This window comes from Aptenodytes patagonicus, chromosome 4 (genome assembly GCF_965638725.1).
Source record: "Aptenodytes patagonicus chromosome 4, bAptPat1.pri.cur, whole genome shotgun sequence".
Taxonomy (NCBI): Eukaryota; Metazoa; Chordata; class Aves; order Sphenisciformes; family Spheniscidae; genus Aptenodytes; species Aptenodytes patagonicus.
Genome location: NC_134952.1, coordinates 9,316,490 through 9,342,483, shown reverse-complemented (window position 1 = coordinate 9,342,483; position 25,994 = coordinate 9,316,490). Strand labels below are relative to the sequence as shown.

Sequence of the window (25,994 nt, the reverse complement as noted above, 5' to 3'; positions counted from 1 at the left end):
GGACGGATGGATGGAAGGTAGATAGATAGGTAGGTAGATGGAACATTTTGGTGGCTGTTTGGCCAAGTTAGCAGTTTTGTGGGCTTTATGTGCTCAACTGTGTTAGACCCAGGGGCTTCCCTGTCCAGCTCCAGCCCCAGCCTCCCTACTTTTCTTGTGAGAGCACCAAGCCACTGAGGGGAGACCATGGTTATGGTGGAGGGGACAGCTTGCGGTGGGTTCGCTTTGGCTTTTTAGGAGGCATTAAGGTGTACATAGCTAGTGGGTGTGCTGGGGACTCTGCAGTGGGGGGAGGGATCATGAGGTCCTGTCTCATCTAGAGCAGGAGGCACACACCTGGGGATGCAGGGCATGGGGGCAAAGTCCTTATCCCCATGAATTTTAATTTTTTATCCAAAGCAAGCCACTGTGAAGGGGAAGGAAAGGAGGCCAGGACAGGAATGTATGGCCTGTAAGTGGAGAGTCAGAGCCCAATTACCAGTTAATTGGGGTGCTTTAAAGCACACCCACAATACAGCTTCTAAAACTAACACAGCTTTTGTTGCCGCTTTCCTGTTACTTCACTAAAGCAGTTTTGGGGTGGGGGTTTTTTTGGTAGCTTTGGTATAAAACAAAGCTTCTGCACGTGAGTGAACTTACAGCTGTTTCCCCCTAGAACTCCCCCAAATCCCACAACACATCACTATCAGTCCCAGAGGTGTTTTATATACTCCTCCTCTGACTGAGATACTGCTATCGGGTGTCTGCACATCTGGATAAAGCAGACAAGTGATAGGGGCTGGATCCATACTGCAAAGGCGTTAACCTTATGCTCCACATCGCTGCCTGGCTGCTCAGCCAGATAAACCTGCACATCCCAAAGCCTCAGCCCGCACCACCGGGAAGGTGACAGCACCCAGTGCCCTTGCTTGGGGGTGCTGCCTGGGTGATTGCCAGAGCCAGTTTGCCAGGCTGTCCCTGAGCTGCTGGCTGGCAGGGCTCTCCTGGCAGCATTTGTAACTGCCACCAGAAACCACTTTTCAGGAATAAACAGCCCCAGAGGCCATTTCAGCAGCAATCAGTTTATTCTAACTGTACCTAATTGGACTGAAGGCTGGAGCCCCATCTCCCCTCCCCACATTGGAGGTCAGTGCTTCCCTGCCTCACAGAGATGCTCAAGAGGTGGTCAGAAACAGCCTCGTGCAGGTCTAACACCCAAACAGCAGGGAACAGCCCATTTGTGCTGATTTTTACCTAAGGATATGCAGAGGTGTAGGGGAAAAAAAGGGGCTTGTGTGGCTCAGGGAAACCCCACAGATGTATCTCCACCACGAAAATGTCCTCACTGATACCACTCACTCTATCGCTCCATGTCCTTGCTGATAGAAAAAAGATACCGCATGGTTTTTTTTTGGTCCTCTGCTCCAATGGGGCATTTCTCAGGGCTATCTCCGATCTCAGGTGGGATTTTGGGTGCAAGTGCTCAACTAGCAAACAGAGGCATGTGGCCTTGGGCAGACCTGTGCCTGGTGGCCAGGGCTGGGCAGGGTCCCACTGCGGGGCAGCGCTAGCAATGCAACGACTAGGGGTGGCTCCACATATACTACATGCAGCGCCAAGAATATTTACACTCCCGAGTGTGTTAGCATTAGTCAGTGAGCTGGAACAGCGTGGAAATATAATCCAAGGACATCCATGACACACACATAAAACTATCCCTATTTATCAATGAAAACAGGAACGAGCGGTGTTTGCCCATGCTGGAGTGGGAGCTGGAAAAGATGGAGGCACCGTCTGCACTGCGGTGTCAGTAACTCAACAGCAATACAGTTTAGGAAAAAACTGACGTAAGTTTTAGATTTTATTCATTCATACATTATTTACAGCAGTTGCTTTCATATTACAATTCTCTTTCATCTTTTCAGTTTTCACTTATAAAAAATTAACCAAATAAACCTTATATAACCAAATTTATCACAGCAGGTCTGGTTAATTTTCACAGTTACAGCGGCCATCAGGAACAGAACTTAAGTACCTACAAGTCATTCATCCAGAGCACCTCGCCCGACCCTGCCTGAGGACACCCTGCTGTCCCTTGAGAGCTGGCCGGCTCCCAGGGCTCTGCAAACAGAAGATGGAGAGACCATGCCGCATCGGGATAACGCTGTGTAGGCTGGAGCTCAAATGCCTAAAGCACACCAAGGGCTAACTCGCACACGTCTTAACGCGTCCTGCCATGCTAGAGGAACTGGTTTGTATCAATACGCCTTGACAGTATGCAAACAGCTTTCCAACAGCGCTGACTGCTGCTTCCCTCCATTGGAAAATTATATTAGTTTATTCTATTTTCTGCTATTGTTGAGCCCCAGTAGTGCAGTAGCAGAGTACACTGGGGTACAAGACTGTGGCAATGAGCATCTACCTTCCCCTGCGTGACTCTGACAGCTCTTCCTTGTGTCTGTCTCTCCCACCAGGAACAGCATTCGCAATAACTCACCCTTAAAACTACGGTGAAAAACCTGCACTGCGTAAGGACTTACAACGCTGAAGAACGATTCAGGTGGAGAGATCCTACATGGCAAGTTCTCTGCCAAGGTGAAGTCCAGTCCCGGAGACCGATGGCCTTTCCTAGTACTTAATCCTGCTCCCCAGGTGCAATAGCAGCACTGACGCCAGTGTGTTCCTAATGGTATCATCTTCATTAACTATCTCCCTGTGCTCTCCCCCACGTGCTCATTTGCTTTACAGTGGTAATTATTGCTGTTTTAAAATATGTTCATATTTCTTTGAGGACTTGTAGCCACTTCCTGTTACGAAGTACAGTACATACTATGCTGAACATAGAAAACACAAGACTCATTTCACATCGGTCTTGTACAACGCTGAAGAGATGCAGAGTAAGAGGCTGTTCGGGGGAATCCCAGTTTCTAATTAGGCATGAGTTTAGCCTGTGACCCATGAACTAAAAAGCCACTGCCTTAAACATGAGCAGCTCTGGTAAGCAATTTAGCCCCAGGGTTTTTTTTTTTCAGCTGACATTGGACATTTTCCAAATGCATATCACACATCTGCTTAACACTACCAAAAAAAATATTATTTTTTTCCTTTACCTTTACCGCATTTGTCTCAAGAAGACTTTTGCTTTAATAAAATAACACAAGCACACAAACTGCTTAAAGCTAACGGCCCAGCACAATCATAAGTACAACTCACAAAGCAACGGATGCTTTGTTAAACCTAATTATATTTTAAAAAAAGCAAATATACATATTACAAGCCAAAAGGACTAAGGTTTGGAGAAAAAGAAATTGAAAACAACGTTAGCTATATGTTCATTACGCTTACATAGCAGTAGCTGCTTCTGCATTCAAACGTGTTACTTGTAAATAAATTTACAGTTGCATTACGTATTTGTTATGCTCTTGGTCTCAGTAAGTCCATCTTCTACTATTTAGATGTTAAAAGCATATTCCCTCCCGCAGCTGACCATCGTGGAATACAAAGACAGCACTGAACAGCAATTTTAAACAGTGATCAAACTCCAAATGCTGACTTAGAGCTCATTGTTTTAAATGATACTGTGTTTTAACTAAACCCTCTGTTATTCAAATTATTCTCTTATTTTCAGTGAAAGGTACTCCAAATGACCGTTCAGGTAGCAGTTTTTCAGTGGGAGATAAGCATAATCTCCGTGCATAGTCTCTATTACTGAGGGATACAAGAGCACACCATTTTTTTGCTCAAGATTCTGTGTGGATCTATTTTGAGGGAGAAAAAAAAGAGAAAACTATCCTTTTGCATGTTAAAGCTTATTTAACAGTTTGCATCCCTTCGTTTTCTTTACGTGGTACAGTATATTCTACCACAAGACTCCAGTAGGCATGGAATTAAAATGCCTTTATTAAGCTTTAAATAGAGTGCATACCAACAGCATCATACTAGCGCTAATGAAACACAGGCTCCCAGCACACTGAAAATGAGATTGTTAATTCAGAGGTAACCGGAGCTGGTTCCCGCCCTTGTGTGTTTGGCAATTCGGAAATCCCTGCAGTCAGTCTCTATCCATTTGCACCTCGGCCAGCAAATCTGGCAAATTAAACAGCAGCAGACCTGCATCACGGACGGATACGGTTCAGTGAGCAATGGGCAGCAGCAACGATCGTGACGAGGTTTTGTAAAACCACAGTTCCCTTGGGAATTCTGACCACGGGACTTTCTGTTCTTGCCCTCCAGGGCCTTATCCTGCTTTCCCCGGCACTGAGGTGCAGTTTGCCACAGAAAGGAAGGGGCCTGATTCCCCCCCCCCAGGCACTGAGCACTTTCTGCTCCTGCTGCAGGTGTGCGGCACTGGGACCCCAACAGGCACATCTGAACCCCAGCAGCCACCTGCCGACTCTTAGTCCTGCTCCTCCTACACAGGGGCTATTAAATTCAGATGTCATGACATAAAATACCACCCCCATTTCACATGGGGATGAATGCAGAGAGGAAATGACTGTCCAGGTCCCAGCCCTGGGGACAGACATCCCCAGGGTCATTTATCCCCTGCATTCGCTGAAGGGCGATGAAAGAAGTCAAGATGCAGAGCTGGCCCTTGGGGTTTTAAGGATTTAGGTGCATCCATCCTGTACATAGCGGAAGAGGAATGACTTGTGCCCTGCGGGCTGTGATGCTGGCTTTAGGTGCACAACTACCTCTGCAGCATCGCAAATGCTGGTCCTGCTTCCACGCCACCCCCATTGCACACTGCCTGCAACGACCAACCAGCTCAACGCTGCGGTGCTACCACACCTCAGACCCCAAGGGCACAGAGCATCCTTGGAGTCTCCTTATAAAACCGTTAAACTCGTCTTGCTTCTGACAAACATCTTTTAAAACAAGCCTGCTTCTCCCTGACAGGGTTGACTACACTGCCAGCTATCTCCTTCCATGATGGCCAGCCTGAAAAGCCCCGCAGCCAAGGTACCCCATGGCTGTGCATCTCTCCTCCCTGAGCGGGCAGTGCCTCGCAGCAGCCCTGACCCCCCCCCCCGGTTGCTCCCTGAGCCGCGCGCGCCAGAGAGATGGGAGCGGATGGACCGTGCAGGCAAGAGCCCAGCTCCTGACACTCAGTCTTGGGCGTGGGTACAGTCTGCAGCACGCCTGGGGAGAGGTAAAGGCTTGCTCAGAAATACTGTCCCACATACCGCACGGTAACAGTGAGGTAGGGGAAAAGAACAGCTTTCAGCTGATGACAGTGCCCCAAACTTTTCTGCAGCAAGAAGCGCTGCAAAGGGCATCTCCCAGCAGAGATGAATTACAGCTGCCATTTCTAAGCATCTTGCAGGTGCTGTCTGCTTCACGGAGGGAAAACACACCGTGATTTTACAACAAATACCAGTTCAAGGGTTTCAAGTAAGATTAGAAACCACTTCCCCTGCTGCTTTGATTGCTCAGCATTATTGGCCTGGGACCGTTCAAGGGCCAAGCTTCCCACAGAGCTTATTGCCAAGTATTATGTGTGCTTGAGATGCCAGTTTGCTCAGGATGCGCAGGGCATGCCCACTCGCTCCACAGGGAATTGCCCAGGCTGTGCCAGAGGGCCGGGGCAGCCTCGAGGCTATGGACCTCAGCCACGGCAATGCAAAGTTTCCCCCCCCCTTTTTTTTTTTTCTTTTTGGTAGTTTTTTTAAGGGAGACCCCCTACATGGACATCACACCCTGACCCTGTAAGGTGCCTTCCCCAGTGAGCAAGGGCTCTGCCCTTGTCCCCTCTGAGCAGAGAACACTCAAGCAGTGCCCACTGCACATGGACTAGCAGAAAAAGCCACGATGCTAAGGAGAGAGCTGCCAGGCGAGGAAACGGCATCCTCAGTGCCATGACATAGCACACAGTGCAAGGGCAGTGGGCTGCGACAGCCCACATGCACAGCAAAGTAAAAGCAGGCACCTGGCACAGCCGGGGGAGGTTCCTTCACATCTCCAATACATCCTTCCACCTAAATCTGAAGCAGTGCTCCTAGCCATCACATTTACTAACTGAGGCTAAGACCCAAGAGATGCTCCACTCTTCCCCACACTCCAGCTAGAAGCATCCTTGGAAGGAGAAACCAAAATAAATTGGGAGCATCCCCTGCCATCTCATACTGATTGGAGTCTCTGTTAGAATTAGACTTGACAACTGGCAATAGGCTCTCAACGGGTTTCTGGCAGTAGGTCCAGACCACAAGTTCTTCTGCTCAGGACCAAACCCACAACCATCTTGTGCTGCTCTGCACCACTCAGATGCTGAACTGGGATGGGAGCAGTCAGGAGGTGACGCTCAAGCCTGGAGAAAGGGGGATGGTGGTGGTCCCAATGCAGGGCTGTGCCAACCATGGCTATCTGGTGCAGAAGCAAGAAGCTCCCCAAGGGGGGCTGCAAAACCACTACTGGGGGGCACAAATGATGAGCTGTGGGATCTTACTTCCATGCAACGCTGTTTAAACCAGCGCACCCTGAAAGGCACGGTGGATGGATGGATCCACCAAAGGCAGTTCAGCCTCAACACGTCACCCTGTGAATCACACCATGGTCTACCAGCACGCTGGCCCAGGCAGTGAGGGCAAGGCAGGCCAGACCCTGGGGAGGGCAGCAGGTGAGCCCGGCATGGTCTGGAGCCCAGGGGCCATGCCGAGCAGCGGGAAGAGGCTTTCTGGCTCCAGAGCTTAGCCCAAGCTATCACATGAATATTCCATGAATGCAGATGAAACGACAGTATCGCTTCATGCTTTTAAGCCCAACCTTGTCTAATCCTATTCAGAGCAGCTCTGGGTGGGAAAGCAGCAGCAATACCGGAGGTCCTGTACCCCCGTCCCGCTGCTGCTACCAGGGATGCAGCTCTGGCAGCCACATGGGCTTCCCAATAAAAAACAGGGCTGGGATCAGCGGTGTTTCACCCGCCAGCCCTCTCCATCTTCCGAGGAAAGCAAAACCCAGCCTATTTGGCAGCCAGCCCTTTCCTTCAGAAACGAGCTGTCCCGGCTGGAGAGCTGGGAGCAACCAGCTGGATTTTTTCCAAAGAGCCCAGTCACAAAGCAACTGGCAGGAGTGTTAAGGGAAGAAATTTGCTCGGCAGCTACCGGCCAAGTGGCAATGACTCAATCCTTATCGGTTCATCTCCGGCAGCCGGCGTGCCTGGGGAGGAATGCAGACAGCACCCCGAAAGCTGCACCTTTCCAAAGCACCTCTTTCCCAGGCAACTCAACAGGTATTATGATCAGATACTGTAATATCATCAGTTAAGGTTTACATGTTTTTAAAGAAAATACTGGTAACCTGATGGTACTTTTGCATCTGTGGGATCTGGTGGGATTTATTCCAGGTTTGGCTTTTCTGACAGGATGTGGAGTTTTATTACAAAGGCACAGGTATCAAATAAAACCAGCAACATTCTTTTAATTAAATATCCCAATAAAAAAATTAACACTCAATTTAGGCTTTACGTATTCCCCCCTTATTAAGAGACTAGTTTTGGTTTTTTTCCCCTCTGGAAAAGTTTTAGTGCAGTGATTATATAGCAACAGAAAAATAAACTTAAAAAGGCACAAACTGTTTTGTGTTTTTTTTTTCTTTCAACTTTTGCTAACACTTTATATTTGTCTATTTTACTTCGGTTAATAAATCACTGAATGCAGCAAGAAAATATTCTGCCAATTTCTGTACACTATACAAAAACCCCTACCAACAGTACATTATTTGAGCTTCAGGAGAAATGTACAGCATAGAAAGACTTTTAAAAATATAGTGCCCCATACAGAAATTTTGTTAATTAAACTCACGGTCTCTTGCTACAGTGCCCTTCACCATCCTCATTTTCCCCCCCTTATTGCTGGGACACACACTGGGACTCTTCTGCCCCTCCGGCTCCTTACAGGCTGGACCGAGCCTGAGCCCAGCACCGAGAGCTCTACCGGGGTTGTGCCAAACGGCTCCTCCATCCCCGACATCGGTGCCCGGCCCACGGCCCCAGCGGGGATGGGGTGAGCCCCCTCCCTGCTGAGCTCATTCAGCACTGCTGGCCGCGTCTCAGTGCTGGGAAAGCATTCGGCCGGAGAGGAAAGGGCAGCTCTTGGTTCGAGCGAGACGCAGGCAGCATCCCACGTGTGGGTCCATGCTGCCTGCCCCCCTGCCCGCCCCACGGCTCCTCTCCTCTCCGTGCGCCCCACGCTGCCTCCCTTCTGGGGCTCTCCCGCTGATGCTGCCATTGTGTTTGCAAGTGCAAGCGTGGTTAACACATGCTCTACCCTTTCATCAAGTTCATCATGATAGGTGTTGGGTTTTTTTTTCCCCCCACACACACGCATAATACTTCATAAAATAGTAAGGTTTTTTTTTTCCCCAGGAACTAAATTAAAGATGTTTTCCCTTTAAATGTATTAACAGAGCTGAACTCCTCCACCCACCCCAAATTAAGTGCAGCCAGAAATGGTTTTCTTTGTACTTCTGATACCACGTTTTAAAAATTAAAACCTACCCATCTTTTTTTTTCCCCAAGAGGTAATTCATGCAAAGTTGCTATTTGTTTAAATAAGTTATAAAAGTTGATATCTCAGGCTAGAAGAAGCTGTAGTCTTGGTTATTCTTTAGTTGGCAGGCACTGTACATACATACTGGGTACAGACACATGCCGAATCTGCTTTTGCATTGCTTTTTGCATTGTACAATTCACAAATCTGACATCATTAAAGCAGTTAATTACCTTTGATGGAAGGCTGCAGTGAGGCCATCTACATTTATCAAACAAGCAGCTGGTTAAGAGAATAAGTATGCTCCCACCCCGGCGCTCCCCAAAATGCTATTATCTGTCACACGTTGCTTCTCTGAAGTGGTTAGATTTGGTGCGCACATTAATGTGCCAATGTGTTGCCATAGGAACTGCAGCCTCCATTACGCCTCAATGACACCATTCAGCAAAAGCCAAAACTAAAAATAACAACAACAACAAAAAACCCCTTAAAAAGAAAATAAAAACAAACAAACAAAAAACCCCAAAAGGCAGCAAAGAGAAAGTCCAACGCACATGCGGAGTCTGGCCCAGGACTGCAGGCTACGTGTGGCTACAGAACAGCGCAGGAGAGATTTAGGTTTGATCTTAAACTTCACGCTATGGAACAATGGGGCTCAGAGTTCAGCCGGTCCAAGTCTGTGCTGGCTTAGGAAGGAGGGTGGGAATGGAGCGGAGTCGTGGTTACCGGATGCACCCAGGGTCTCTCAGACATTTGGCAGAATGAGGCACATCCAAAAAAAGTGCAACACCAGTGCCGTGGCGGCAGTGCGATGTGTTTGAGTGCGTGCACGCGCTTTCCTCTTCATGCATTGTAGCAAGTGGGTTGGGGCGGGGGTTTTTTGCCCCCCACCTTTTCTTTGAAAACTATTAACCAGTAAATAACGGTAAGACGAATGCATATTCTACTTACTGGTGCATGAAATACTGAAAACTGCATTCAAGTAATATTTCTGCACTATTATGAATGCATCACTATGTTATCTTACATTTGGAAAAGGAGAAGACTATGTACACCAGAGCAGTGGTACTATTTTGCAGTTAAAGTTTCTGTGCTTTACGGAGGTACCTGGGAAGGAGAGGCCGCTGCTCCGCTCCGCTCTGCCCCACCAGGTCGCAGGACTCCCAGCGCCACCACCTACAGCATGCGAGGAAGGAGCGCTGCTCGGCCGGACGATCAAGCTGCACGGAGCAAACCAAAAGATGACATGAGGGAACAAAAACTCAACCCAAAATTGGCAAATCAACAGTGACGAGAAATAGAAGGGCAATTTATTATTTTTGAAGGGGGAGGAGGAGGGAAAAAAAAAAAAAAAATATTTTTTTTGTTTGGTTGGTTGGGTTTTTTATTCTTCCCGCAGCTGCAGGCGGTAGCGGTGGTAGCGGAGCTGGAAAAACATTCTCTCCAGTAAGGAGCGCGTCATCCCCGGCAGGGCGTAATGTTCGACGACACCCACGTGCTTGAACCCCAAGGACTCGTAGAGCTTGTGGGCTGCCATCTTCACAGCCGTGGTTCCCAGCACGACAGAGGAGTAGTTGTTGAGCACAGCAAACTCCAGCACTTTGCGGCCCAGGGCCTTGGCGATCCCTTTGCCGCGGTAGTTGGAGTCAACGGACATGCGGCGCAGCTCCACCGTGTTGTCCTCCTCGTTGCCCCGCGCCGCCACGATCCCCACCACGTTGCCGTCCAGGACGGCAACCCAGAAGCAGGAGCCTGTGGGAGATAAAGCAGCACATGTAGCTGCCGGCCACCTCGGACAGGCAAAACGGGCAAGGCACCCGCTTATGAACACGCCGATGGGAGCCAGGCTTGGGGTCAGAAATCACCTCTCTGTCACACGTGGGGACTAACGATCTCCATAAATAAGGACCAAATTTTCCTTTTCCCTTGACACTGTGAAGGGAATATTGTTTTCCAGAGGAGTAACGCACAGGAAAGTCACTACGAACCAAAACGTGAGATTCCTAGGGACCAAGTGTTACAAACTGCATTTGGCTGCCATCACAGACAGGTAACGATCCTCAGCTCATGGTGGCACGTGATGGGTAACTTCTGACTCGCACACAGTCACGCTCTCCTGTCCCACCACTAACTTCACTGCAGTGAGTCCTGGATCCCTCCCAGCCCAGCACAACCCATTTTTGCCTGCTCGCTGCATCCCACCCCAAGACCCGGCAGCAGTGCAGGCAGCCCCTTGTATGCTTTGCTGCCAAACTCCTCCTCTACTAGGAGCCACACTTTCCAGAGGCTCTTGTCTCCAGGCGAACAGCTCGCCTGCAGCGCAGGCAGTGCATGACTGGGCTCATCAGCTGAGAGCCGCCGATGTGCTCTGGGCAGACCTGTGGCCTCCAAAGTGAGCAGGACCGGCCGCACACAGGCAGGGAGCCCATGGAGGAGCGGCACAGCATAGTGCACAAAGCATCTGTGGTGATTGGGGAGGGCAGGATCTGACCCAGATGCCAGTGAGGGGAGGGAAAGGCTGAGCCCCTTTCCCTGGTGCTGTGGTGAGAGGCAGGGAGCCAGCTCAGAGCAGGACGGGAGCCCCTGTGCCAGGGCATAGCAGGCAGGGGTTGGATACATGGAGGTGGTGGAGCCTCCCTAGGTCTGAGAAACCTGTGCCTGCTGTGGGCCAGACACCCAGCCACGGTCCCAACCTCTTGTTGGGACTCATTAGGATGTTGCTTTTTGGGTACAATGCAAGAGCAGCCCTGATGGCCCAGGGGTCCCAGGGAAGGGGGCAACGACACCCAGCCCCGGGCACCCGGGCACTGGTGCAGCCGTTTGCCCTCCTCAAATCTCAGCACCTTCCCACCACTGCAAACAGCATGCAAAGGAACATGGAAAACACTCTGGAAGAGAGATGCCATGGGAAAGGCAATCCACTGCAGAGAAATTGCTGCAAGTCCCCAGGGAGCAGAGGAAGACTATCCCTCTTCCCCAGGGACACCTTGCCCTCAGACAGCACCCAAAGCTTGTTCACAGCCATGACTGCAGCCTTGCCAGATGAACAGGGCTTGCTGCTGCACCCTGAGGGGAGCTGGAGAGCTGTGAGCACTGCTCCGCACGTGCAGGGACAGCACGGGGACCTGGCCTCCCTGCAGCAGCATCCTGCCACCCCCTTCTCCAACCCATGAGGCCTGGCTCGTTTCTGACCTCCCTTCATGCACATCTGGATATGTAAGCGCATCCTCCTCTTGTGGACTTCAGGGGCTCAGTGCAGAACTTGCCTAAGAGTTTCAAACAGAAAATCCAAACTGGGCAGCAAGATGAGAAACTAGGATCACAAAAGCCAGCGAAGCATGAACAGGGGAAAACGCCACATACACATGCCAGAAAGATCATCTCCTGTGCACAGCCAAGATCAGGCTCACCCACCCCTTTTTCCCCCCTGCAATTTGGGGTGCTCATGGCCAGATCCCCCCCTTGCTTTGGAGCTCCTGCTCCTCCTCTGCTGGTGAGTGCCAGACAAGAGCATCTTGTGAGCTGGAAACAAGGTGCTCAAGCAACTCGGGCCAAAACCATGTAGAGTTTCAGTGAACAAAATCAGCCCATCCTTAATTGCACCCCGGCACCAGTCAGCTGGCAGTGCTGCTCCAGGAACGAGGACACAGCTTAATGAGCAGGCTGTGCTTTTGGGGGTGCAGGGGGTCAGCACTGCCGCTCTGCAATGGGGCTGAAGGCTTGGTAGGGTAGATGCTGCCTTCAAGAGGGCAAAGCAAAACCCATCTAATCAAAGCCCAGCAGCCAGAAGGGCACCCAGTCAGGCTCGGGGCAAGCACCCCAGGGTCCCAAGCGCTCCGACCACAGCCCCAGTTATGAAGCTCAAATAAAACTGGACCTCACTGGAGAGAGGTACCGATATCATCCCATCCCACTGCTCGTAACGGCCAACAAACATTCAAGCCGATGCAATTAGAAACTGCTGTAACTCTGGAGTTACAGCAGCCCCACCAGCAAGGGGACTTAAAAAAACCCAAACACCCTCAAAAGAAATTCAAGTGACGCATTACTCAGGTCTTAACTAGAGATCTTCACAGAAAATCCTGGTGAAAGAAGTGTCTTGAATTGAACTGAAGAGACCAATGTTGTCAGCACAGGGCAACTGCAACCTTAGCTTGGTTATTGCTCAATTAACACCCAACAAAGCCACTATTCAACTACAGCAGCTAACAAGGGGCACTGACAGGTCTCTCGCTAAGGACTTTCAGTGCTCAGGAGGAACATGGCTTCACCAAGAGGAAGAGGATCCCATCGCAGGAGAAACCCCTGGGGTGCTGTGACCTGCCGCAGGTGGTGGCCTTCTCCTTCCCCAGCGCTAAGCAGAAGGAAACCTGACCTGCGCAGCAGCTCCATCTTTAGCATCAACCCTGCCAACTGCCCCGACCCAAACGCATGGCACATCTCCATAAGGACCAGCATTAAACAGCCCGGGTGGCTGCTTAGGGGCGCACGGCACCGCTCCCCCTGCAAAATGGGGTAGGGGGGGAAATGAATAAGGCAACTCAGCGTCCTTCGTTACTGGAGGAGAGCAAAGCATGGGGCAGCATGAGGTGCCTCCCTGGCTGCTGCCCATGGGACAAATACACCTTGCGACTCAGTGAAGCCATCAGAAAAAGACAGCTGAGGTCTTCCACGCTTCCCCATAGCACAGCCCAGCTGCCGAGGAAACAAACGAAGGTATGAGGGTACAAACGAAGCGTTTAACCAGCCCAGGTTAAACCCAGCACACCAGGCTCGTCCCTGCCTCCAGAGCGACACGCAGCTCCAGCGACGCTCACTTTTGTTCCCACTGCGAGCAAGTCATTACACTGTCGCTATCTAGGTCAACAGCTAATTTTTAAAACACCGGGACCCATCTTGACCCATTTATCACGAGCAGTTAAGATGTCTCTCCTCCACTGCCGCGTTGACAGTGCGGCTTGTTCCCCTGCATTCACCTGGATCTCAAAATGTAATTTATCTAGACATGACCCCAGACGAAGACCTACAAGTGCTGAAACACAGCCGCTGCCTTCCCTCCGAATACAAATCGCAGGGCTGAGACCTCACTGCTCTCTGCTCCGCAGCCTTGTTCTTAAACCACTCGTCACATGGCAGCTCTGCCCAATGCACACCCCAGCCCATCCATCACGCCTGTGGCTGCACGGCAAGCACACCATGAAATTGGGGCCACGGTGATCCTCACCCCTACATGCACAGTCACCGATTTCAGCTCCCGTGGCATAGCCCGAAAAGCAGATTCATGAGTCCCCCCACATCCAGGGAGCAGAGATGAGAAACAACTCCTGGGGATGCTCCCCTGGGGGCACGTGGTGCTGTCCCCTGGCACCCACCTGGTCCCGAGGCAGCCCCAGAAAGTGCCACAAAGGAGCCAGCAACTGACGCCCACTGTGCCACAGCCGGTGGCACAGTCACCATGTCCCTGTCACCCAGCCCTATGTGTGGCAACTCCTCCTGGAGCTGCTTCTTCAGCAAGACTGGCTCGTCTTCCTCAAACCAGAGATACCAACCTAGGTTCCTCTCGGCTCGAGGTTACACGATTACTTCCCTGATTGCTTCCCACTTTTATTCCTGATTTTCCCTTTTTAGCAAGCACCTCTCCTCTGTGCCCACCAAGCCTGAGAGGCTGCTAAAGCTCAACCAGTAACACGCTTCCCACCTTTGTAAAACAGCACGTTTCCAGTATTTTTAGGTCTTCTGCCTATTTAAAACCCAAATCTGGACAAGCCCACCATGGCAGAGCCCACAAGGCCTTTCACACCCCCGGCCCCCTCTGACCGCCCTCCAGGATGGAGGCTGTACCCTCACACCTGGCCATCCTAGTGGGGACCGACCTGGTTGCAAGCAGCATGATGGCAAGCCTGCAGTTCTTGTTAGTTTTTACTTACAACTTTAAAGCTTAATTATAATGATTTTGAGTTCAACGTGAAAAGGAATAGTATCTGGCACATCTCCCAGTGTGTGTTGTGCACGCAACGCTTATAATTAGCAGCAGACAGGACACATCTGCTCAAACAACGCGAGTTGTATTCGGCTCTCGTTTACACCAGTGCCATCAATCCCCAAGACTTTTACCCTGCTGCCCATCCCGTGTCTGCGCCTGCTCTGAGGATCACCAGTGGCCAGATCCTTCAGCCTGCTAAAAACACCCCAAGTTTCCAAAGGTGGCTACAGGCTCAGGAGCACCTTTTACCCATGGGGTTGTCAAATCCCTCCTCCAGGGAGCTGCGTCCCATTCGGATGGGGATCTGCTACCAAAAGCTGTTTTAGGGTCCCACCACATGCTGCTGACCTTGGGCTGAGACCTTCTCTCCTCTCGGCAAACCCTCCAGTTTCAGAACAGGAACGCTGAAGGTCTTCAGTTTGTTTTTTACCTAAACTCAACATGTTTTCAGCAATTCTAGCCAGCTGCAGCTCCTCACCATATCCACTCTTCCAGCAGCATTTACTCTGGAGCAGGGTGGAAGCACCCTGGGAAAACCACCCCACACTGCCACTCCCCAGGCCTGGAGGGGTCTCCCATCTTTTCTGGACCAAGGGGATTGACTCAGAGCCTGTCTTATTTTTGCACTTTTTCATACCTAGGATGAAATAAAATTAACTTCGTCTCACCTGTCAGTAATGAGCAACAGCCTTATTGCTCGCAGTGCTATTAATAGCAGCAGCTGACGTTTTACTCTCTCGCACTGCTATCTGAAAATAATCACTGCTGCAAAGATAAACACAAACCCTGACAGCTACAACTCTCCCTGCCCTTCAGATACTCATCTCGTGGAAATGTCTCTGTCTTCACTCATCTGCCTCCATCTTCTGGGGTCCCCCTGCCAACTCATCGTTACAGACATCCAAAGCCCTTCCAGTTCACCCTGCCCTAAACTCCTCTCTAGACTTTTGACCCTGCAAGAAAATTTACTCTATGGTCTGCTCTTCATGGACGTCTTGCATTTAACTCCAGCTACCCTGTGAACACCACTCTGGAGTACCGGAGGTACCTACTGTAGGCATTAGCTGTCTCCAGCCAAACACCAAGCCTCTTTGCAGCGCTTGTCCCTTTCCTCCCGATCCGACTCAGCCCCTCCAGAAATTTTTTTTACGATGAGGGTGGTGAGACACTGGAACACATTTCCCAGAGAAGCTGTGGGTGCCCCATCTTTGGAAGTGTTCAAGGTCAGGTTGGATGGGGCTTTGAGCAACCTGATCCATTGAAAGATGTCCCTGCCCGGGGCAGGGGGTTTGGATTAGATGATCTTTAAAGGTCTCTTCCAACCCAACCCATTCTATGAAAACAAAAACTTGGGATGCACACTTCTATGAAAAAAGCACAAAACGGCTGTGATGTTCGTAACAAGGAAGATGATTTTGGGTTGTTCATGCTTCACAGCAAGGTCAGACATGGTTCCTCAGCTGTCAGCACGCAGGGCCTGAAAGCACACATGATGGCAGTGTCTTTCCGCTCTAAATTTAGGGATGATTCCCAGCTTTTGAGGACCAAACGAGAGCATTCTTCTAATCCGCCCAGCCCTCTCCCCCAGCACAGGCTGCCCTCAGGCTCCACACACCGCTGTGTGCCCCACGCCCCAAGGACTTCCCCAGAGTGGTGGCACCGCACTGGCTCCTCATCCTCTACCCAAAGCACCCACCACTCCTACCCAAGGAGGACATGCCATGTGATCCCCTGGCTGTGCTTGCAAGCCTCCTCTCCCACTCTCCTCCACCGTCATGAGCTGCACAGCTCTCCCCCACACAGCCAACGAGGATGGTGGGTGAAAATAAATTCATTTATTTTTGCTGTAAATTCTTCTACACCCTTTGGTGAATAAAAGGCCAGTGGGTGGATGGGTGGAAAGATTGGAGCCAAAAGCAATAGCAGAGAGTACTGCTAGAATTGAGGGGGAAAATGAGACATCAGCCTTCCCCACCAGCACGAGTCCTGCGTGACTGACTACAGCAGGCTCCCACAGCTTTCCCAAGTCACTTAGTGCTCAAGGACCGCTACCCCAAAAACCAGAATTCAACAGTGTGCATTGCTCTGATAAAGCAAAGCTCTGTCTGCCAGGTACTTTTAAAATCCATTATTTTCTAGTAAATTCTAGTATTTCCACAGGAGCAAGCAAAGTTCTGCCACCCAAAAACATCCTGAACTCACACTTGGGTCCTCCCCCGTGCCCACACCCACGGACCGGGGCAGTGAGGGGGTTTGGGGCTGAGCCAGATAAAACCCATCCCTGCTTTCCATAGGGCTGGAGAGAGGACAGAGCAGCTCCTGCAGCCACCACCGACTGCTGGTGCTAGTTTTGCATGGGTGGGGTTGCATCCCTGCGGGAAGGATTTTTCCTTGGAAGCTCAGCACAGGGAAAGTATGGAAACCTTGCCCAGAGGCAGGCCAGTCTCTTCCCTCTTTCTTCAAGGGTGGCACTGCTATCTCCCACAGCTGAGCTCTTAATAACTCTTTGAGGGTTATTTGTGAAATACAAATTTCCAGACAGACATGCAACTTCTCCATCCCTTCAAGCATGGACTGTGATTTTCAGTTCTGCTTTAGCATGTCACAGCAACGCAAATGTGAGCAAATCCCCTCCTGGCTCAAAGTTGCCCCAGGTGACATCCTCAGAGCATCATCCAGATGACGGGACCAGGGGAGCCGCTCAGCAGCTACCACCAGTGCCGGGAACCTGCCAGGCAAATGCCAGCTCCTCTGCATGCTAACAGCAGAGCCAGGAAAGCATCCGAGGACTGGCCACCATGAGAAAAGGAAGCTGATATCAAGAGAAACTCTGGCCAGGCCAGGTGTGAGCTCTGGGAGGGGATGGAGGCTGCCCACAGGCTCAGTGTGTGTCTTCAGGGCTTTGGTGGGAGGAGCAGCATCCTGCACAGTGCAAACCTCTCTCTCCAGCCTAGATTTTCCTCCAGGCTGCTAGGAAGGAGCAAAAGGAGGGAAAAAAACCCAAACAAATAAACGCCTAAAATCAGCCCTGTGCTTCCCATGGGACAGGACCTGCAATTGCCTGTGTTCCTTGCTCTTAATATACCTACATAAAAGCTTGCCAAAACCAACAGGCTTGCTAATCCTAGAGATCCGAATGCCCCCAAACTCCTCCCTGCGACCCGCTGACTTACTGCAGCGCAGCCCGGTGCAACACCGCCGCACAGAAATACCAGGACAGTAGAAATGCAACATGCTGTTGCATCATGAAGCTTTAAATATTTGCCCTTGGAGTCACTTGTTCAGCATCCAGTGCCATCTTTCGGTGTGATTCTGGCCAGAGCAGCAGCCCTTTCTGCCAAGCAGGAGTGGTCTGAGCAAGGCGGTACAGAGGGAACCAGGGGGTGTCCTGCAATGGACACAGTGCTGTGCAGTTGTTACTTATTTACAGATAACAGAGTAAAAAGCCCCAAAGTTCAGTGTCTCGCCTCTCCTCCTGCCAGCGCTATTTATATACATTGCCTTAAGTGAGACAGGCCGTGTGTGGCAGCAAGTGGAGAGAGTCCCCAGCCCAAAGCTGGCTGTGACCCGGCCGTGTATTGCTGATGCTGTTTAAGTCCCTGCCCTTTTATCCCATCTGGGTTTTGAAGAGGGAGCAGAGGAACTCAGCCCTTGAGGCAACTCTCCCTCCTCCTTCCCCTCCACCCTCGGTGAAACGAGGGGCAGACCAGCCAAGTTACATCAGTGTCAAGGGAGAAAGGAGGCTCTTCTGGGGAGAGTGCGGCTGCCGTGATGTGAATGCTGCCAGAGGAGTTTGGGGTACAGACATGGCACATCAGCTGCTGCCCGGCCACAGACGTAGGCAGGGACTAACCAAGGACAGGCAACCTGCCATGGACTGCAACTGCTCAGCTAGCCGGGTTGGGGGGGGATTTATTTCTGTGTTTGTGAGGCATGGTTATCTCTCCTTACCTCCATCTTTCCCATATCTTGAGTTTCTCTCCCTTTCACCCTTCTAGTTCCCCTTGGCTTCAAGCAGGGCTGCGTAACAGCTCCAACAACTTCTGCTGATAACTCTACACTCGACTTCAGTTAAAAGGCATTCCTGGAGGGCTCCTATAAACTAGTGGCATTTCAGAGTAGTTTATGGCCATGGAAACCAGGTGAGATGTGAGAGACCCTGACTCTGACACTCCTGACACCCATGAGCATCCCTCTACACCTGACAAGGCCCAGGTGTGGGGGAGCAAAAAATGTCAGGGGCACACAAGAATTATTCATGCATGAAATTAGAAATGCTGTGGGACCCCTTCCTTCCCATAAATAATTCCACATAACCTACCACCGCAGGATTCATTGCCCCATTATAAATAATTCCCTGCTGGAAGAGCACAGGGCAGCACATCTATATGCCGAGGGCGAGTGACACCCCTTGATTCACCTGGGCAGCAGGCAATGAGATCACCTATACAGCATGAAAAGAGATGGATGATTTGGTCCCCAGCAACCAGCTCAGCTACTTCTCCGTCTACCTTCTTTTCCATCCTTGCTACCTTTCACCTTTGTTGTTACCGAGGGCTGAAGCTACTTTAAACCATCTCAGGCAAAGCCTCCAGAGCTGCAATCAGCAGATCGGTGGAATAACAGTGACATCCAGCATCCGACCTGCAACACGGCCACAGCACGGTTCCATGCATGTTCGCTACCAGAAACACGGTGACCACAACCCACAACAGCAATGGATCTCAAACCGCCCCAGGAGACAGGAATTCAGAGGTGGCCTCTGCAGCTGATAAACCCGAGCATAAAATGAGACATGGGAGGTGAAGGAGTTTTGGACTACAGGCAACAGCTGGCCTAAACATCTGTGCAAACCCAAAAGCATATTTGGATTCATACTGGTATATGCCGTAACGTGCCACCGCTGATAAACCTGGAGCAGCAGCACACGCTGCACAGGTGCTGGTCCCACCAGGAGGTTTTGCTGCAGCCCGGCTTTACCTTCACCTGGGGATGAAAGGGTGGTGGGGTTGCAATTTAGAGTAACAGTACAAGAACTGACTTTCATCAGTGCCTGCTCCATGCTTCCTGATGGAGCTGGTCCATCCTGAAGAGCACCCAGCTACTTTATCACAGGTATTCTGTTTTGGGGTGTCAAAGCCCCTGGAAAACCCCCAAGATGTTGACAGCTAGCTATAGTTTACTTTCACTCTATAATTTTGACTGGAGAAGAGAAAAAACACATTCTGCAGCAAACAGACTCACAAAGTGGCCAGGTTTGGTCCTAAACAGCATCTCCTGCTGTCACTGCTGGGGATGTAACCCAGCAGGCATTTCCAATCATCTTAAAACCTTTGCTTTAAGCCTCACCCTGTTCCTCTGAAACACCTATGCGGCAGCTCCTACGCATGGACCTTACTCCTGTAAAGCTTCAGGAGGACCTAGCCTGAATGTCTGGATCAACGCAAGCTGTTAGTGGCCATATCCCATGTCAGCACTTCACAGGTTAATTTTTCAAACAGGCTTCAGTCCCGCGGGGCTGGAGTGTCTCTGTGAGCGCTCGGCACATCTCAGGAACAGACTTTTGATGAGACAGCTAGAAATCCAGGTGATGCCGCAGACAGGGTAAAGACAACCCTTCCAGCACATTTCAGAGGGTGCTATAATAAGAAGTGCAACAGCAGGACTTTAAAAATCTTGTATCTGGCTCTTTTTGCTGGCCGTGATGCACCTTGAAAAGCAAAGACTGTAATAAAACCAACATATAACAACCATTCAAGAAAAAGCTGCAGAAGCAGTTACGTGGGATTAGAAGTACCCTGGTTATCAGGGCATGTTTAGCCTGGTCCATCGCTCTGCCCTCCGCTATTGAAAAGAAGGACACGCTACAGAGAAAGGAGAGACAAAACCACCGATTTAGCAATTGGGGTCTACCTGCTGGGTCATCAAGAGAAAGCACAGTTTGAGAAACCAGGCATTGTCTGTGGTTTTTGCATGTGAGCAATTGTTATCGATAAGCGAAGAATTAAATAGCTTAAAGGAGCGGATAAAGACTAGAATATGCAATTTTGGCCTGGCATTGTCCTCAGGGCTAACTGGATGGTGAGTCCCAGCTCAATGGAGCTGGCTCAGCAGAACGGACTGGTCTGCACAAATGGACAAAGCCAGAAAAAAGTATTTAAAGTACTTTCAGAGTAGATGTTCCCTATGCAGCCAAAATCCGCACTAAGCCTATCAACTGCAGAGTCAGACCTTAAGTGAACCAACGCTTTAGAAATTAGACTGGTTTTTAGTTAGAAGTTTAAAGGAAAAAAGCAATCAAGCCCTTCTGCCAGCTTTGCTAGCCTGCATTCTCCCAGCAACTACTCCAAAAGACGGACTTTACAATTAGCAGCTCCTCGTTAGTTAAATTAGTTTACAAGATAATATGTGTTGCTGGTTGTGCTTTAAGCCAGCTCCTTAAAAGGACACTGTTACAGCTTGGTCTCCATCTTCTACATCAATCTTTTGCTATATGGCTTCATTGCTTTCAGAAAGGTACTGAACTTGCATTACAGCACTTTCCACTTCCAAACACTGAAAAAAAAATGGGAAGTCTACAATTATTGGATGGTCTAGAATTCATTATTTTCTGGCTGACTTACTTCATATGCATTACTGTAAAAAGGCACTGAACAATAATCATCAGATGACTTCGTTTTAGCTTGGCAGTTGGCCGAGCCATAAATCATACAGGGAAAATGGATGGAATCGATCTTATTTTTGCCATCCATCATTACTCGTCTGATCTAAATTTAGCCAATGCTCCCTTTAATTCAATAGAAGTGCCTGTATCTACACAGGTATCGCACCAAATGCTTCACAGCAAAGAGAGAAACTAACTTTACATTTACTTAAGGTTAAACAATAAATACAATTCTGAGCTCAGCAAGGACTTCCAAGGAGTTTTATGCTGCTTTAACCAAGGTCAACCACCTTTAAGGTGAGTCACCCTCCGGGAGAGCCCCTCTTCTGCAAATGACTGTAGCAAGAGCCTACACAGCTCCCTGCAAACAACTACTTTTAGCCAGAACAAGGTAGGCAAGATGAATTGCACTCAAGATGTAGGTTCAAACTTAGGGTGTGGCATAACGACGTGTTAGGACAGAATAACCCATCTATGCATGCAAGCTCTTTAAATCAGAGTCAAAAACAAGGCTGAGAGGTGCTTCCCCTACCTTACAGCCAGATCACCTACCTATAGTGAAAAGGGACGGACTAAAAACATTTGTGTATTTTAAAAGTGACAGACAAAAAAACCCCAAAACACACCCCAAAACAGGACTACATTGCTTATATTACTTTCAGGGGCACCAAGGATGGCAGAGCTGGGAATAGGTCACCCCCGGCAGGTAACTGACTGTATTTTATAGCATATAATCCCAACGCACGGGATGGGGATCCCCAAATGCTGGTGCAGATGCTGACTGGTTCTGCAAACACACCCAAATCTACATCTCTAAGGCAGAGAAATGACAGAAAAGGGCAATGGCACAACATTCAATTGTAAGTCATGTAAAGGATGCATATATTCAGCCAAAACATGCTGTATGGCATGTTTCAGTGGTTCTGAACGTGGGTTTTTCCCCCTTAGCAAATTCCTGCTGTCCTCAAAAGCCTCTGAATGAGGACTTCACTACCACAGCAGCCAATGAGCAATAATGACAAGTAGCAGTTAGCAGTATTTATGGTGCAGAAACACTGACCAGAACAGTCTCAGACCCCAGGGCAGCTCCTCCGCTTTCCTTCCTGGGGTGTACCAGGAATTGATGGACAGGAACTGCATTTCACCAAATGCTGCACGGCAAAGAGAAGCTACCACAATACTCTCCTAAAACTAGCAATAAATACAACTCTGCTGCACTCACAACCTTTCCTTCTGCAGATGACTTGAGTTTCACGAGAAACCTACCTTGCTGCTAACACAATGAATCAAACCTCCCCGACCTCTAACTTTCCATTGTATTAATAATTTACAGGAGTGAAACAGCAGTCTTAAGGAGTTATATTTTCTCTGAAACCACAGTGAAGAATTCATTAGTCAATGTAGAGGGAGACAGGGGAAAAGAAAGGTTCAGGGCACAGATTTGGTACAAACTACAGGCTGAAGTCAGTTGGCTTGATCTCCTTGAGCCTATTGCAAGCAATAAATATTTCTTCCTATTTCTAGCACAGCAGCTTGAAATGATGCTGCCCTTACACAACCACACCCTTCCCAGAGCTCAGGCATCCAACAAGGATGCCAATTATAATCAGTTGGGACCAACTCACCCCATCATATCACAGCATGTGAATAGTCACCATCTGCCACACCGAGAATCCAAAGCCCCCAAAATCCATTGCAATGGACTGGGAAGAGCTCAAGAGGCGAGGAGTGAGGGTGGCACTGAAGAACAGCTCACTACCTCTGTCCACCCCAGACGCTCGCCAAGGGCGCTTCTTTGGGCGCTTCTCACCGAGACCCATCCTGTCTGACTTGTTAGTATGAGCCCTCCAACCAGCGGATCAAACCTATTCCCCTAACCTCTGGGTAAGGTGTAGATGACTAAATAACAGGGGAACTGAAATGACAATAAAGCTGGTAAGGAGAATCATGCTTGGGTCAACCAACCAAACCCACAGCCTCTCTGCCCTGCTGCCATTGAGGTGGCACAGTGTTTCTGGGGAGACGCTCACCCCGGCATGGAAGGTGATAAAAAACAACAAAAAAGCTATTTCTACCTGCAGCATGCCAAGAAACAAGGCCTTTCCCTTGGAAAGGGGATCTGCCATGCCTTTCTGACATTCAAGGCTAGAGGTAGCGACAGGACTGATGCTTCAGTTTGTAGCAAATGCAACTCTTGACCCATATAAATAAATAAATAAATAACTAGCAAACCTCTCTGGAAGCAAACCTTCCTAGTATTCCCTAAGTGCTTTTAACACCATCACCTTTTAAACACCAGAGGCCTTCCTCCAGCAATGACTCTTCCTCTACAACATACCAACCAGCCTATCCTCTTCTGAGAGAGCAGGGAAAGAGGCGCTCACCCCACCACATGGGACCGGACCATGAGGCATTTCGCTATGCTGCTGTGGGGCAGAACCTGACCCACTGACAGCTGCAGGCACCTCCTGGTGTTTGCACCTTCCCACACCTCCAACCCAACCCTCAACCAACTGACATGGTGGGTGGTGACTCCAGCGGTCAGGTAAAAACAGCAGATGGGGGTACTGCTGCGTTCCCATCCTGCTGTGCTTGTAAAGCCTGGCTGAAGGAGGTGCTGAGCCCCTCCTGAGATGGTGTCTGGGAGTTCTCAGCCCTTCCGAGGCAACTGGGCCGTTGTGTCAGCCAGGACTCCCATGGACATTACTGCAACGGGCGCTCTCTCCTTGAAAATAAACACAGGCTTTCTTCCAGCAGGAGAAGCCCGTGAAGGCAACCTACTGCCATTCAGGTACCACCTCCCCATGGCCATCCCACCGCAGGCTCCCACTGTAAATGAACACCTTTCTTGCCTGCAGCTGTCTTTCGTTCCTAGATCTACTGTGAATATTTAATCCCTGAATGGCTGTTATATTTATACCTAACTCAGCCCTGGTATAAGGTTGCTCCAGTGTGCCCCACCCGTGTATGCCAGCCTCCCCCCACCCACTCTGTTGGAGCCCTACACAGCAAGAAGGGTGAACACTGGGTCAAGACTTCACTTCCTTCTGTCACCTAAATAATGAAAGTGAAAGTCCTCTACAAAGCCTCAGTATTGTCTCTTTCCACCCACCATGCTGCAGACCCCACCAAGACCTCCCGAGCAGTGCAAGCCCCACCACCACACATAGCTTCAATTTTTAACTCTCAGCAAACCGGTGGCAATGCCCCGTGTAAAGTCAGAGCACTGCCACGGTGCAGAAACACACCTCACTGTTGTTAAAAACAATGTGTTTTTACATCTCTCTTCCAGTACATCAAGGCCAATAAGCCTTGGGTGTAATCCTACTGAACACTACTCCAGACTGAAACTAACACATTCATTTAATGTGGCAGCAAAAGAAAATTCTACATCCATAAATACATGAACATCTGTCGGGCTGGGCACAGACAATGGACCTGTCGTGGATGATGCATTAACAGAAAATGAAAATTACATGTGTAAATCTCTACATCTCTCAAATTAAAAAAGAAAAAAACCCTTTGCCATGTGTTCAGACTACCATGCCAGACCAGTCAAGCCAAAAAGACCCTACAAAAGCCTAATCCAGTTATTCCCAGACCTTCTGTGATGACCATCTATCAACATCTTGCATCCTACATCCACATGAGTGAAGTTCCTTTGAGCCCCAGCCTCAATACCAGTCAAGAGAGCCAGGGATTTGAAAGAGATTTGCAAAATAAATCAATGGAGTGAGTAGGTGACAGGCCACATCTCACTCCATTGGGGGAGACATGTGGGAAATGAAGGGCAGTCTGCTGAGGGCTTGTGAAAGCAGATACTTTCGTGCCTTGTACCATCAGCCTGTGACACACTCATTCACCAAGTACCTGCAGGAAGGGGATCAATTTATAAATATGAACAGCACCTACAGCAAATCCACATGAACCTGGGTAGAAATGCAGTATTTTGAGGCTCTGTTGGGTTGATGGTTGGACTCAATGATCTTAGAGGTCTTTTCCAACCTTAATGATTCTATGATTCCCAGCTGCAAAGGCAACACTAAATAACACTAAACCCCCATACCGGATGCTAAGACAATGCAGAATGAATGTAACTAAGAGCAGGTTCACAGCTGCAACAACTCCTCCTTCTGATGCACCAGTTTTCCCTAAAACACCATAAATTGATCTTGCAGGCAGCTGATAGCACGCACAGAGCAACCTCAAGGTTTACTCCATCACTGCATTTCCCATTTATGTCACAGTTTTCCTGTAAATATCAAAAGAGCACTTGGACCCATGCTGAAGGATGCCCCTAAGTATATGCTAAATTCCCAACAAGAGACAAGGGATTTAAGCACATGAGTAAGTTAAAGCAAATGCTCCACTGAATCTTTAAGCCAAACTGTCCCAGAGTTCAGCCTCAGTGAAGGGAGGGGGGGGTGTTATGGTTTTTTGTTGGAGTTTTTTTGTTTGGTGGTTTTTTTTTTTTTTTAGAATTTCACTGCAATCCTCTTTAGCTGTTTGAGTTATCCATGAAAAATGTTCCCACTTCTCAAGAATCCTTGCAGATGCTTTAATGCTTTTCAGACTACTGATGGCTCAAAAAAAGCCCTGTAAAACCTGATGATGGCTTATTCCCAAAAGAAAATCGCTGCCTGAGAGGCACAGCTTGATGTTATCCTCTGAACATTTGCAGGTTCTGAAATCACACCAGACGTATATTTTCATAGCCATTAAGTGAATCTAATTGACTTTACAGGCAGCAAAAGCTTGAAAAGGTGTTTTACTAAGACCCCTCTTAAACAGTTTGGATTTTTAAAAAAATCTCTCATCAGCATCCCTTTCATACAGTAACATCCCCCCCACTTGCTTTCTCTCTTTTTTAACAAATCCCACC

The 25,994-nt window shown here is 49.3% G+C and overlaps 1 protein-coding gene across 1 annotated transcript in view; it reads right to left on the bottom strand.

Annotated features, from left to right (window-relative positions):
* Positions 1-1,822: 1,822 nt before the first annotated feature.
* Positions 1,823-25,994, bottom strand: part of NAT8L (N-acetyltransferase 8 like) — a 36,913-nt gene continuing 12,741 nt past the window's right edge. Inside the window, exon 3 of the mRNA XM_076335801.1 lies at positions 1,823-10,217. Within this exon, the coding sequence (XP_076191916.1) occupies positions 9,850-10,217 (368 nt within the window). The 3' untranslated portion in view covers positions 1,823-9,849. The remainder of the gene's footprint in view (positions 10,218-25,994) is intronic.